The 15,839-nt window shown below is 39.6% G+C and overlaps 1 protein-coding gene across 1 annotated transcript; it reads right to left on the reverse strand.

The window, feature by feature from the left end:
- Positions 1-2,025: 2,025 nt before the first annotated feature.
- SPCS3 (signal peptidase complex subunit 3) lies at positions 2,026-12,074 on the reverse strand. The gene is made up of 5 exons (XM_030948005.1): positions 11,816-12,074; positions 9,257-9,330; positions 6,651-6,727; positions 5,095-5,210; positions 2,026-4,649 (listed from the first exon to the last, which is right to left on the reverse strand). The coding sequence occupies exons 1-5, from the start codon at positions 11,956-11,958 to the stop codon at positions 4,517-4,519; spliced, it is 543 nt and encodes a 180-aa protein (XP_030803865.1). The 5' UTR covers positions 11,959-12,074; the 3' UTR covers positions 2,026-4,516.
- Positions 12,075-15,839: the final 3,765 nt, after the last annotated feature.

Here is a 15,839-nt window from a genome sequence, read left to right on the forward strand (position 1 = left end):
GTAAATCACTTGGAAATCGTTGCATTACAAGTACAAAGCACATGATGACTGCTGCTAACAAAGTTAGTGATATAATACACACATGTCTTCCAATTACAGAAATGCTTGATCACTGTCATGGTCCTCTAGCACTGGAAATATGTCCTCTAACCCATTTCTGCCAATTTTATAATTTTAAAAGTGTGCCAGCTATTTCTTCAGAAATTTACACGAGTACTACCAAGGAGCAAAAGGGAATACAGCTAGGAAGCAGAAGAAAGTTTCAGATGAATTTGTCCATGGTTAACCCACAGTTGTTCTTTTTCTACTTTATTTTCTAAATCGTTTATTCACAGAGGATTTAGAATTTCATTATTAGACCATTAATGATTGAAAAAAGCAGTTGTGTTGAAGCTTGGAGTAAACAGGTAGGGGTAGTGAGAAGGAGGGAAGGGTGAGAGGAGGGAAAGAGGAGAAGGTGGAGAGAGATGGAGAGAAAAATCCTGGCCATGCAGATAATTAGAGGGATGGCTGAGAGAATTGGGCTGTTCAACCTGGAGAAGGTTCCAGGAACTTCTAATTGAGGCCTTCCAGCACTTGAAGGGGCCCTAAAGAAAGACGGGCATTAACACTTTAGCAAGACTTGTTGAGCTAGGACAAGGGATAATGGTTTTATACTGAAGAAGGCTGGATTTATAGAAGGAAGATATTTTTTACAATGAAGGCAGAGAAGCACAGAGCATGCTGCCCAGAGGTGTCAGATGTCCCATTCCAGGAAACATTCCAGGTCAGGCTGGATGGGGCTCTGGGCAGCCTGATGTGTTTGGAGATGTCCCTGCTCACTGTAGAGGGGTTGCACTAGATGGCCTTTAAGTGCCCTTTCCAACCCAAGCTGTTCTATGACCATTCTGAATATTGAATACTCGTTTCCATCTGTGCCTCTTCTTTGGCTCATTATCTTCAATAACACTGAGATAATGTTCTGAGGGAAGTATTGGAGGGCACCAGAAAAAGATCCAGGAATGATTTGGCTTGTTCAAGCTAAGTCTTGGATTTTTTTTTTTGTTTATTAAAAAGATGCCTGATATAACTACTGCAATATGAGCATTTACCCGTATGTGTAGAATGGGACTTTTCAGGCTAAATATCTGTCTGTTGACTTGTTTCTGAATGAACAGTTTAAAATTTTATAAGTTTTAACTGTTTTAATGAAAAAAAAATCCCAAATAAAGCAGCCAAATAAACCAGAAAAACTTTTCTTGAAGTCTGACAGTTATTCTGTATGGATTTTCTGACACCAATTTGGAGCAAGATTGCTTCTCCAGTACCTGAGTTTTCAGCTTAAATAGCTTTCATTTTGCAGAACTGATCTGTAAAACCTATCATCTTGAAGCAATTTTCAGAACAACATTTTCAACAGTTGGAATCCAAAAATTATGCAGGAACTCTATTTAAATCTTGCTAGTAAGCAATATATTAGCTAGCTTTAATTTCATTGTTCAGAATAAATATATTAAAATAATTAACAACTGATAGAAATAAGTTATTTTCTCAATGTGTATTCTCAATAACTGTAGAGCCACCCATAAATAGGACTGCCTGCTCAGGGGAGCAGGGCTCTAAACACAATTTTTCAAAGCTATTTTGCCCCTCCTGTGTAGAGCTGTCAGTGTAGTGCTGCATGTTTTTGATGGCAAATGGAAACCCGGGCTACTTTAAAAATTTCCATTTTTGAGTCCTTACAGAAGAACTCCCGTCTCCAGAACCTCACTTAAAAATTACTACTTGAAATGTAGCTTTAGTGTTTTCAGTTCAGCCTCTTCCCATGAAGTAAATAACTTGCCAGGGAATACCTTGTCTATACACATTACACCATAAACCAGCAATATTTGGTCAGCAACACAGCTAAGAGAACACTCAGCTGCCAGCAGTACTAGTAACTCATGAGATGTGTGGGACAAGAGAAAGTAAATGCCCTTAGTTTCCACAAAAGCACATTCTTTTTGTAAACAATTTGAGAATTGTCACAACAAAATACAGTAGCCATTTGACTTTTGGAAAGACTTTTTACTTTTTTATAGAGATCAGCTGAGGAATTTGCCTCCTTAAACTCTGAACCAACACCCTGTCTCACTTAGTGGCTCAGGAGCAAAAACCAAGGTATTACAGCAAGTGCTCATCTATGCTGGCCTTTTCCTCAGGATAAAAACAAGTTCTTCTTTCCAAGAATTTGAACTCCATGATGGTTTCTTCTTCATCCCTCTAAAATGCTTACCTCAAACATAATTTCTCTTCACAGGGAAAGGCTAGTAAAGCATCAAACATCACATTTGAAAGCTACTGTTTCTGTGTTTTGAAATTCTGCTACTGTCTGCTGGGAGGAAAATACCATTTTGTAGGACAGAAAGTAGCTTTCTCCCTGATGCTCCTTGACAGCAGATCCTTGTCGTTGTAGTTAAAGCTTCTCTTTAATAGGCAGACATTATATTCATAGGAAGAGTACTGCTAAAGGAATGCAGGGAAGTGGTTGAATGCCAAGCCACAAGAAATGCTTCAGTAAACAACTCAAGAATATAATTTATGAAAAAAACCCACTTATTCGGCAATTAGCAAAACAAATTCACAACTTTGCCCAATTATCTCTAAAAATATTTTGTTTTCCTTCTCTATGACAGTTTTAAGTTCTCCATAACAGTTTTTAGAGCCATATATCCAAGTAATATCAAAGCACAGCAAAAAGAGTATGTGTTTCAATGTGCTGATTATACTACTCTGTGGGAAACAGCACAAGTTCAGAGAACTGAAATTCATGCAAATATGCTGGATACAAATGACAAATTCTCCTACAACATTCATGTGAAAAAAATTTTTAGTTTTTGCACTTAAACAAAATTTTGTTTGTACAGACAAAGCACCTTTTGGGAATTTTTTTCAAGACCTTTTTGATTAACACATCAACATGAAGAATGTATTAAATAGTCACTTAGGGACAATTCACAAATATTAAAGATCCCTTTTTAAAAGCAAGTTAGTTCCTTCCAAATTAATCAGCCCTTAGGTGAACTCAAAAAGGGAGATATTCTGCTCCAGTCTTTCGCATCTCTTCTTTTGCAAGGGTTTTCACAATGTAGTTCTCATCTTTTTTCCTACTACTTTTTTTCTGATTTCCAGTATTAAAACCTGAGTTTTAGTTTCCTCTTTTTCCAAGTCCCCAGTACATCCAGAAAATTCCCTGTCTGGCAATGAATTCCCTTTGTCATGCTTTGTTTGAAGATACACATGTAAATCAGGGACTGTGCCAGAAGGCATAGCAGACAGAGGGGGTGCTCCTTCTCCTGGCTATCCCCTGGATGGCCTGAATGTGCCAGTCAATCACTGCAAGCCTCGCTATTGCCCAGAGGCATCCTGGTACCCTGCTCCTTTCCCCCACCCAACCCCGACAGCATCCCCAGCGGTAGCTGAGGTAAGGAGCACACACAGGGAGATGTGCAGCCACAGAGAGGCTGCTTTTTCCTCAGAGGTGCTGCCTGAAGCTGCTGCATGCTGCTTGCTACCTTTCCTGGCTCATGCAACTCAGCAAGCCTTGCAGGTACTCACTGACACTCAAGCTGGTAAATCTGCCTCAATTACTCTATCTTACCATGGGGAAATCCTCTGCTTTGGAAAGGTTTACCCAGACTGTTTAGGGAACATCTATCCCTTGCTGTGGAAGGTGCCCTCTGATATCAGTTGTCTCAGCCCTTTCTGGAACAAGCACGTTCTCTTCCTGGTGAACAGGTCCCAGTAAAAACCGAGAGACTCCATTTCAGAAAGCCCTTCTTTACCTAAAGCTTTTACTTTTCTTACTGACTTAGCCTTATGTCTTATGCTTAAAGAAATAAGACTCATAGTGAATAGATTTCTTTTTATTCTTCCAGTTTGCTGCATTGCAAGCAGTTATTAAAATGATTTGTAAAACAGAACTGAATGTGGGCTACATCAGCGGCACTCAAGTTTTGAGGCTGACTGACAGATAATGAACTACCAGTTTTCCAAGTAGCTGCTGACTGTCCTAGAAAGGACCAAGTTTAGCCTACTGTAACATACTGCACATGGATTTAAAAAAATGCCCTAAAATGGAACAGCCATTTCCTTCAGGCACTTCTAAACACTAACTCCAGAAGGTATATTTGAGTTCTACACAAAATAAATAGCTATCACAGTACTTAAAAAGCCCAAACACAGGAAGACTATCTTCTGGTTTAAAAATATTTATTTAAAAGAAAAGAAGATCTATACTTAAATGGCCAGGAAAAAAAATCCTCAGTTTCCCCCCTCAAAACCGTTACTCTGCAATTTACCCTTCCCTTAAGTTTCAGCTTCAATGTTTTATTAAAAAAAAACCCTGAATTTTCATGTCCTTTTCCTATGCTACTATCCTGAGGAAATTAAGCTCCATTCAGTGAAAAGTTGCATGGGATGCAAGAAGAAACGGCAATAAAATGTATCCACAATATACAAGTATAAAAATATTTTGCTTATGATTCAGTACTATAATTTAATAACTTTTTGTTGTTTCATAGGTATCTGGGAAAGGTACAGACACATGTCCTGATCCTGTTACAAGAGGTAGAATGCCAGCATTTGGTACAACATTCCAGGAGAGAGTCAAGGTGATATTCCTGTTTCCCCTGCAAAAGCAACAAAGACTATCAGCACAAACTCAAGTTAAGTGACTTAATTAACAGTTACTAGTATTAAATAAATTAGGATACAGATGGTTTATCTGGTACAGAAACAACAAGCTGTTTAATTTTAGGTAGTTACTGCCTACATTTTTTTACTTGACTCCTTTGGAGTTGAGTGCATCACAGAACCAATTTTACACAGACTGAACGCAGAAACCCAGAAGCCTATTGCTCATAATAGCAGTGCATCTTCCAGTCTACAGAATACATAGGATGTCTTGTACCACAAGGCCATCTTCCAACAATCAAAGATGCAATAGAGATGACAGAGTATCATATAGAATACAGGTACTTTACTACACCAATGAACACATGTATTAAATGCAAAGTATGTAAGTAAATAATCAAGATACCATGAATAATGGTAAAAAACCAAATATTTACTTACTTGAGACCATTTCCATCATCAAAGAAAAAGTACTTTGACTTCATGTCTTTTAAGGACAGCCTTGGATTATCTCCTCTCAACATGATCTTGTCCCAAAGGACCACCTGATTTAGGGCCTAAAATATCAATTGTAATTAAGTCAGCAAGGTACCTTACCAGATCACATTCAGACACTGGACTTTCATTGCACTATTCCTCTAAAACCCCTGAAGTACATGCTTGCAATCCATAACTAATTTAACAAAGTAACACTTCACAGAGGGGTAATGTAATACTACTACACAGTAAAGTGTGGCATGAAATAAATGGAAACAACAGGGAACATCTTAAAACACAAGAAAGACATTTAAAAAGAAGTCATGTGCTTTAGAAGAATTACAAAGTATAAAGGGGTTTCCTTCCGAATTGCAAAAGTAAGTCACTTTTAAAGCAGTATTTAGACTTTGTTTCAAATAAAGGACTTAAACTGAGTTATCATGACTCTGCTTATGTCCATAACATTTTTCCAACTTTAATGGAAATCTCTATCTGAATTGGAAGCGTAACCCTAAAAAAATTTATGAACAGTTGAAAAAGTGAGATCCCAAGTTCTTACGCTACCAGAATTTACACTCTAAAGTGTAAATTCTTTACACTTCAAAGTACTTCCAAGTAGATGCTAAACAGTCTTGTTTAGTAATTTATAGAACAATTTAGAAAAATATTTCTCAGTATTTGTGAGAAGTGTTGAGTTATGTGGAAGAAAAATCTAAAATATGGAACAATACAATAAAATCACTGTACAATCTAGTACAAACACAATATCCACCATCTTGTTTAATATAACTAAGGTACTTAGAAAAACAAGTTAAAAAAGAAAGGACCGTTTTGTACAGCAAGTTAAGAAAACCCCCAAGCTTTCACCATATCCTTGCAATGTGACCACAGCAGCTTTAACTAGAATTCAGTGGTACCATGGCATCATGGTGTTTCATTAAAGCAATTTTGTAAAGGCTGCTCCACATACCTTTTATCAGATCAGTAAAAAGGGTTTTCAGCTATCCCAAAGGTAAGGCTCAGTAGCAACCAATTTAAAGGAACAAGGCAAATTATTTTGAGAAGTATGACAAGATAACATAAATGAATTATGGGGCTACAGTAACTGGTAGGGTCAACTACGATCTGTGAACAAAACACACACCACATCAGGCCAGCCCAGAAGCCACTCTCTCTTGTTTCTAACAGCAGTCAACTGCAGAAATTTAGAAAAAAACTAAAATGGACAGAAAAGGTGAAAAAACTAATTTACAGTATACTATTTTAAGTATACTGCAACACAAGGCATGCGTTATTTTTCTCCCCTTCTACTGGACATATATCAAGTTAGGTTTTATGGAGGTGAACTTCCCAGCCTATGGTTTAGCTGTCAAGAAAATAATCATGAAGGACAGTAAAACCAGCGCAGGCTAGTAGGAAATACTGGTGGCCTTAACTCTTCTCAGCAGAACTACAGTATATTTAAAAATAGCTGCAGTACTAAAATGAGTAATTGCTTCAAACCTCTTTTTAATACTTACATTGTTTTTTGTTGAATATTCTGCAGACAAATATAGAAACAATTGTTTAACATTCCAATCAAATATACTCTGCAGATGTATGCAAGTTAAGAAAAATACCATACTGTACTCACATAACCTTGTTTTATTTTTACTAGACCTAAATAGTCTATAATCATTACAGTGAACTCATACATTTCAACATACCTCATCTCACTCATAAATCAGAGCACTGTCAGAAGTTTGAACACGTGTTTTAGAGAGAAAGGGACAGGTTTTTAGGTGGGTATTTCTTTTTACTACTTATGAAATCTAACAGCTATTTCTCCTCCAATAATTTAGGAGTTCTATATTTGACACTGCAAGCTAGGAACCAGAATCCTCTGCTAGACAACCTATTATAAAACCTTAAACATAAAAGTCGTGACAGAATTCTTCCACAGATATCCTCAAAGAATTTTTTAATAATATCAGAGAATTTTTATAATATCAGAGAACCCTTGTATCCAAATACAATAGCGTTAAACAATATATAAATACAAAATTGGTGAAGTGTAGGGAATTCAAAGAGCCTTTAATGCCCATGTTAGAGAAATTAGAATATCGGAAGTATTTTGTATTGGAAGGGACCTCAAAAATTAGCAAATTCGATTCTCTACTGACAACAAATAAAGCTCATTAGACTCAAACAAAACTCTAATCAAATTTTTGATCAGCAGTAAAGACCTGATGACGGCCATTTGAGACAGTATAATAATGCTGGGATTCTAAACAGTTGTCTGTTTAACAATAATGTGTGACTGCTAAGGAAAACTCTTTTTAATTCACAATAGAGATTAACTGTAATCTTATTTCCTAGTCCTCTTTTCTATTCTACTTGCCATTGTCTCAAAGAATAAATAGATTCCCTAACCATCCTCAAAATCTGTTTTTCCTTCTTCCACTCATCCCAAGACAGGCATGTTTTTCAGCTACTAAATTCAAAGGGCAAGAAAGGAAAGAATTAAATATTTAACTCCTGTCACTGCAAGAATAGGTAGAAATATTTTACTTGAAGATTTTTTTGTCACAAAATATCAAACATGATTCTGAAGATCTCCTTGACAGGATTTCTTATCACTTGCAAAAGTTAACAATGAATTAAATCAGCTTAAAGGAGATTGTGAAAACTGTATGTTGCCCTTTCCTTTGCCTAGTTCCTTTTTCTAACTGCCATTTTATTTAACTTCTCCCAGGACTAACAACTTCTTTCTGGTAGTTAAGACAGTCCATGTACCTCTGTGTCTCTTCACAAATTTTGAACAAAGAACCCTACCAGACTTCAACAGCTCTACATATTGCAAGCTTTATTTATGCCAGGCATGAGAGATTCAGTCAGAATCGTTAAAAAAAAAAAAAAGACTGTTACTAGTAGAAGTCATTCAAACATGGAATCTTTATGCCTACATATTGCAGAGTAATCCTTGTACAAGAACACTTCTTTAAGAGGTCCTGTCCTGCCTTGCTCTGCTTCTCCCTATACACAATGTGTACAGGACTGTGCATCTACTTTAGAATTTCAGTCTCCAGTTTTAATATGTATAAGTATTTCAGAAGTAAAACTCAGACTTAGGAACTTACTTCTGCTTCCATCTGACAAAAAAAAAAAAATCTTCTTATTCCTGTGCAAACACACCTGAAAAAATCTGATTAGCCTGTTTATCTAGCATTTGTATCAAGAGTTGTATTTTGTGTGGTCTGCTGACACAACACAGTGTTCTTCAAAAGGGTGAACCAAAAACACGGAGGCGATCAGTGCCTTGCCTAACAGACAAAAACCAGCAGACAGGGAAAAATCCCAGGATTCTCAGACCAGCTGCAAAACACGGTTTAGTGTAATCACCTGAACATGTTATTTACCTATTATTTGATACTGACTTCTGCAGAAAATCTCTTCCAAGAGTCTAAATCCAGACTAGCAGGGAAGCAAAGAAATAAAAAGAAAAACTGCAAAACTGCAACAGCATTGGGAAAGAGGCCAAGAAACAATGTGATACATTTTTTAGTAAATCATATGCTTCCCAATGAATTTCATGCTATTCAATACTAAAGATCAGAGTGTTTAACATCTAAGCAAGTAAAGGATTACAATGCCTTTTTTATTTTTAGGAGAAGAAAGGTACTTCTATGGAACCATTTTACAGTCCGGACTTAGAAAGCCTCACAACAAAGTGAGTTTGAAAGGTGCAGTTCCTAGATCAGGTATGACATTCAAAACAATATCCTATATAAACCCCACCATTAATCCACTCCTCAAACCACTGATACAAACTTCACTTGAAAGTAATAATTAATGATGTTAAACTGCACTCCCCATTATTAGATACAGTGCACTTAACTAAAGAGCCTGATTTCAAAAACAGGCATTAAAAACTTGTCATCTACTAGAGACCAAAGAGCTGGTTTAAGTTCTATTTCACTGCCATAGCTATGCAAAATACTATTTTTAGCTGCTTTAAATTTTTATTTTTAGACAAATTGCTAGTTTTCCCCATGTCCTGAAATCTGAAGATTATAAGGTAACAAAAATAGCATCAAAGTGTTCTCATTCCAAAAAGTCTGCAAACCATTTTTTCCATTAAGGATATCTGCAGTAATGTCAAATGTGACGAATCCCAGATCACTTCTTTCTCTAGGTCCAGTGAAATCTTCTACATTTTTTCTAGGAGGAAAGAAAACATAACACAAGATTATCCTTTCTCATTATTTATATCTTACACACGACAAAAATTGTGGCTTTTATTAGATATTTCCCTCATCCATTTTCTGTATTTTGTTTTATATACTTCTGGCTAAAATGCAATCAACATTACAAACTAACACCTACCTTCCAGAAATTATGGTGTCCCAGTTTTAAATGTCAGGCCTTGACACCACAGTGTCTAAGACATATAAGTAGCCTATTGACTTTTTCCTGTTAACAAAAATCTGTATGTAAGCTGGACTACATTTCATTTTAGTAAAATATGTTTTAGCATCTCCATATAAGTAAAAGTGATTGGGACACCATCAGCATAGCAGTCTGCTGGCAACCACTTCAATATTACTTCTCGACTGTCCTTGAAAAAACAAAAAAAAAACAAAGCCTCTCATGAGGCTTTGACCATTCCAATATAACAGTTTACACGCATAGTTCACACAAGTTTCAAGATTTATTCCTGTGATGTATTTAAGTAACAGCATGAAGAAAATAGTTATTTTCATCTACATTCTGGAAAATGGTATCATTTTGGAAGTCTTTATTATAAGCGTACATTTGGAAAAGTATCTCATGTTGCCACACTAAACCACAATGGAAAGAGCAACTGGAAAATAATAGACACACAGCAGTACTGCCACATGTATTCATAAAGCTTATCAGTTTACCAAATTTACCATCTACAAAGAAGAATACCACACGCAATTAGCTTGGCAATCAACTATGAACCTCACTCCTCATTGAACAAATTTTTTTACGAATTATGAACTTCATAGTTATATTTATTCCAGTTCAGAAATTAGTCAATGAAAACATAATTTCATTAAAACCATGTTTAGTAATCTCAAATTAAAAAAAATAACCAAAAAAAAAAGTTTACAAGCGAAGAAAACACTTTTGGAAATAGTAGTTAAGAAAAACACTACCAAATTTTCACAACTTAAGCCTTGGTATGAATTTCCATGTCTTTGCAAACAGCAGTCTCTTTTTAAGTAGTAAACTTTACCAAGCACTTAACTTCACCTCTTAACCACTGTCAGTCAGAGTAGCAGGCCTTAAGCTTGGCATCTCCAGAACTTCTCGGACATTCAAGAGAAGCAGATTAGGTGTAGCACCTCCCAGTAACACCAGATCTGCGCATCACAGAAGGGAATGGCAATACACATTTCACCCAAATCAGGCATTAGTATGCTGCCCTACATATGCTGAGCTCACTGTAACACTCGAAGACATGCTTTTATGTCAAGTTTGTGCTTTTGCAATCCTCAGAGTAGCATGAATACAGGTTCTTGTTTTTTTTTTCCCTGTGGAATTAAACCAGTCTGAAAGGTGATGGCAGTTCCTTTATTTGCATTCATGTCTCCTTTGAAGTCCTGCTATTAGGCATCCACTGATGACACTTACCTTGGGGTGGTTCCAAAGCTCCACAGAATCACCAAATCACAGAATGGCCTAGGTTGGAAGGGACCTTAAAGATCATCAAGTTCCAACCTCCCTGACATGGCCAGGGACACCTTTCACTAGTCCAAGTTGCGCAGAGCTCCATCCAACCTGGCACTAAACACTTCCAAAAGTGTGCTGCTTTAGCCCCCTAATCTCAGACAACCAAACAAAAAGCCATGAGCTGAGTTAAAGCAGATCAATAACGTGTCCTATGAGCCAGATTCCCCCGCGGAACTCTGGTAAAGAACCACGTGGCAAACACGGGAGCAAAGACCTCCGCTCATAGGTGGCTGTAACAGCTTATCAAATGCTTGTGAAACTACTGCCCTCCATATCACACATACTTAGTGGAAATTCTCTGTGAGGAAGTCTCATTTCAGAGAAAAAAAACCACCCCGAACAACAACAAAATAGGGGAAAAAAGGGTCTCCAGCACAAGTTTGCATCAGCCCATTTTATCTGTGTAGGCAACACATTTTGATGTGGTATTGTGTCCTACACCTGGTCCATTTCGCAGAGAAGAAGCCATCCCAAACAATTTGCTACCATGGGACAGAAAGTATGCTATGTTATCAATGGAGAAACCCAAGAGAGCTACTAATCAAAAGGAAAAGGTACTACGATCGGATAAACGTTCATAGGATAAACTCCACGTTCCTGTAATCGCTGTCTCTCCACAACCGCGGGCAGCAGCTCGCTCCGCTCCGCTCCGCTCTCGGGGAGGCGCGGGACCGAGGCGGCCGGGCGGCTCCCCGAGCGCCGCCCCGGCTCCCGCCCGGCCGCGCCGTCGTGGGGCTCCCCCATTGGCCGGCCCGGAGCGCAGGAGGCCGAGCCCCGAGCGCCGCGCGAGCCGCCGGCCACCCCTGCCGGCCGCCAGCGTCCCCTCACCCGCCCCGGCCCCCGCTCTCGGCTCCCGAACCCTTCGCCTCCCCAGCGACGCCTGCCGCCCGGCCCGGCCCGGCCCTCCCCCGCCACTCCCTTCCTTCCCTCTCCGTGCCGCACTCACAGCGTGACCCGGGAGACGGCGATGCGGACGGGCACGCTGCGCTCCTTGAAGGCGGTGGTGATGAAGCAGCCGAAGGTGAGCGCCGCCATCACGCTCAGCGAGAAGGCGAAGAGCGAGTTGGCCCGGGACAGCACCGTGTTCATCTCCCCGCTGGGCCCGGCCGGGGCTGCGGCCGCTGCTCGGGCGGGGCGGGCGCGCGGACGCGGCAGGAAGCGGGCGGCGGCGGGCAGGGGGACGCGCGCGCGACCGCCGGGAGGGGGCGTGGTCTAGCGCCGTCTGGCCGGGTCCATTGAGCCACGCCCCCTCTTCAACCCCGCCCCGTTCCGCCAGCAGATGGGCGGGGCCGGCGCTGGGCCGGAGCGCGACATGGCGGCCCTGGTGGGGCGGGCAGGGAGGTGTGGGTTCAGTGCCCGCCGCCGCCCACCGTGCTCCCAGGGCGCTCCCTTTCACGGGGCGTCTGTCGCTCTGCTGGATTTTTGCATTCGTGTATTAAAGCGTAAATAAGTTTTAGGCGTAGGCTTGTATTTTCACTTGATGTCTGTATCTTGCTTTCATTGGTGGTGTTATTTTCCGCTCCCTCCCTTGCTTCCTATAGGATGTTCCCTATTTGCCCTTTGTTACACACGTGCTCAGTATGTCAATGTTCTTGCCTAAAAATTTCCTTTAGTAGCTGGTCTTGTTCCTAGAATCTTTGACGTGGTGGTCCCACACCGTCGGCAGGGTGAGGCAGCCTTTCACCTTACCCCACCAATTTGGTTGAAATTTCAATTTAAATTGGTACCAGCAAAGATCAGTTTATGTAGTGAGGTGATTCCTAACTCCTCCCGGGGCCCCTGTTTGGTGCCCCTTCTGCTTCCCGCACTTGCAACGTTATCCATGTGAGAGCCCAGGGGAATGAGGGCTTTTCAGTGCTTTGGGGCCGCTGTATTCGTGTATATTAACTATACCAGAACGGATAAATCGGGATTTCAGGGGCTGCCAACAGGTGTCAGCAGTGATTCGGTTATGTTTTATTCCCCAGGCCTGAGGTTGCAGTGCTGCAAACACGGGGAGTAGGAGCAGGAGCTCCGATGCAGGAGTCTGACAGGGTGGAAGCCTCATGGTGACTGAAGGGACAGGGAGAAGAAGGTGGGCACTGCCAGGCCATTCTGAAATACCTCGGTTCTGTAATGATGGTGCTGTTTCTTTTCCTTCCTGTAGCCAAGAGCCAGGTCTATAAATCAGGGAAGAAAAATCTTTGCAGATAAAGGTAGGAAATAGAAGAGGAAAAAGATCATACTGAGGCATTTGTTTCCCCCCAGACTGAGTATCTGCAGCACATGTCTGTTTAGCCTGTAGGATGTGAAGGTACCTGTGCAGACATTCCTTTGGGTACCCCGTGTTCCACTGTCTGCCTGCCTGTGCATTTGTCACATTGAAATCAGTCACAATCCCAAAGAGGGTAGGCTCTTTTCTGGATTGCATTTCCTAATTATTGGCCTTTCTGATATTTCATAAGGGTTTCAGCAGCACAGAGAGTTTCTTGTGTAAAGATTTTTGTTGGCTTGTTATTATTTTATGCTATTCAAAATATTAATTATTGTCATGGTTTATGGTCTGGAACTTGTTGCTGGAACCTTGGATTATTTTTACTGAAAAGTGGGTACTTTTCCCCAAAATAGTTGAAGACTTAGAAGCATTAAGGAACCTTTTACTGTAAGCTTCATTTCAGAAGTTATAAAATGTCTGCTGCTTTCAAAGGGATAGTTCAAAAGTGAATACCATTTTTTTCTCATATCTACATAGAAAAGAAGGCTGAATCGCCTTTGTTCTTGCTTTTAGTTCATGTAGTTGCTATTTAGAGATTTTCATACTAAACAACTCTTTAATTAAAAAAATGGCTCTTTGGCAGAATTTACAGGAATAAAGTAGTGAAATTTTCAAAGCAGTAGTTAGGTACCTGCAAAATACCAAAATCAAAAGGCGGAGCCAAATTAATGTGGTTTTTAGGCAGTGCATAAATATGGCTATTGCTTGTGGAAGTTTGGATTTATTTTAGTAGAAACCTTAAATAAATGTCACTTAAAAGCACAGTAAACAGGGGAAGACAGATGGTGTAATTTATTCAAGGACTGATCTATTACTGTTTCAGAATAAAGAAGCCTATAACTTTTTAATGACTGAAATATTGCAAAATCAAAATAAGAAAATACTTGAAACAAGGCAGTTGTGGAAGAAGGGGAGATAATTATTCACAATAGCTGTTTGCTTGTACGTTCTAGATTGTTCTTTGAAAGATATAAAATCTGATATTTCGTGAAAAATGGTGACATTAATGTCAAAAAGTTGCTGACAGCTAAATAAGTTGTGTTACTGGGAATTGAGGAAATGCTTTAATTATGGAAACAAATCTGAAGTAGCTTGGGCAAGTAGAAAAGTTTGGGAGACCATTTCCAAGATGCAGTGGAATGGTATTCATTACACACAAGCATGTCCTTAAGCCCAGACCAGCAGAGCAAGGCATGTCAGTATTCAGGCTGGCTATTACTTCAAGAAATGTCATGTTTTTCATTACGAACTTGTTGAAAAAAATGCAGAGATAGGATTGGCAGCAGGTCTGAAATGTAAAATTTGCCATCCTTCTCCAGTCCTCAGCCTAAAATTATCTGACTTTGAAAAAGAGTTTTTGTGCACTCTTTGATCTATTAAACACGTGTTGTTTTTTTATAGCGCCGGCACTTCAGCAGGATTGATCTTTGTCAGCAGCTGATGATAAGTAGTCTTTTGAGAGAGAGTAGCTTGCTTTCTTTGGTTGACATGTTTCTACTCTGATATTCAAGTTACAGAGCAATTCCTTTCATCATCTGTAAACAAAATAGCAAGTGTTGACACTGACCATCAACAGAGATTGCTATGAGTTCTTTGTTTTCCCACTGAAATCATATTGCTTCTAACATGGAGCACCTAGACGGAAGCTTTGGGATGTATGTTGTGAATTTCAAGTGAAAGGGAGGTGTTCAGCCCAGCACCTGTAGCCTTCTTGGGGCTTAAGTTTCTGACTAATTTTACAGATGAAAGTTTAGGTGCCTGTGGCATCTTTGGCACCTAGATAGACGAGGACCTTTTTTTTTGATCTAGGTACATGTATGTATATATGTCCTGATCTTTTTACCATGAATGTCTAAATACTTTCTTGTATTTGTCCTTTATTAATTGTTGAAATGCTAATTCTTTAAGAAGCAGTAGCAGCACACAGCCTCTTAGGCAGCTCTGGGTAGGAAGATAAAGATTAAAATAAATGTGGCCCATGATCAGCTGTCTCTTGCAACAGCCCCCTTTCAGTTAACACCTCTTCTGGATGGCTCATTTTTACAGCTGGCATGGAAAGGCAGTGACTAAGAGAAGAGGCTTTTTGGACTGTATTTGATTCTAGTGTTCTCTTCACCTCAATTTTTTAAACTTTGGATCTACGCAGTGTGCAAAATAAGAAGATAAGCAAGAAGAAATTTTCACTTGTCTTTGCAGTATTTATTGTGAATCCTCCAGCAAGAAAATCTTGGGGAATTTTTAATTTCTGATTTCAGAATGAAGTTGATATTTTACAACATTGTCTCATTTAGTGGCATAATAAATGGCAAAATAAAAGCTGCATCACAGAGATGCAGCTCTGTGCTTTTGCCTCCAAAGTCAATATGTTTTGGAGCCTAATATACTTAGTTAATTTCTGGCTCCTGTGAGGTTTGCCCATTTCATGGCCTATGAAGCCATGTTAGGTAAATTCATTCAAACATTACTAATTTAGCTTAACCTTTCTTACTTCATTATGCTTTCCATTCTGGGCTAGAAACCCGCGTGCTACTGCTCCACCTCACCCGGGTTTTAACCTCATTCACTCAGCCAGCTGGAAGTCTTCATCACGAGGTATTTTTATGTCTCTTGTAAAAGCACCAAGCAGAGACTTGCCATGCCTCAGCCTGAAGAAAAAGATGTTTTACTAGCTCTGTCATGGTGATATCATTTAGCCAATACCAATTTTAGTGGATGG

Source organism: Camarhynchus parvulus, chromosome 4 (assembly GCF_901933205.1).
Source record: "Camarhynchus parvulus chromosome 4, STF_HiC, whole genome shotgun sequence".
Lineage (NCBI taxonomy): Eukaryota > Metazoa > Chordata > Aves > Passeriformes > Thraupidae > Camarhynchus > Camarhynchus parvulus.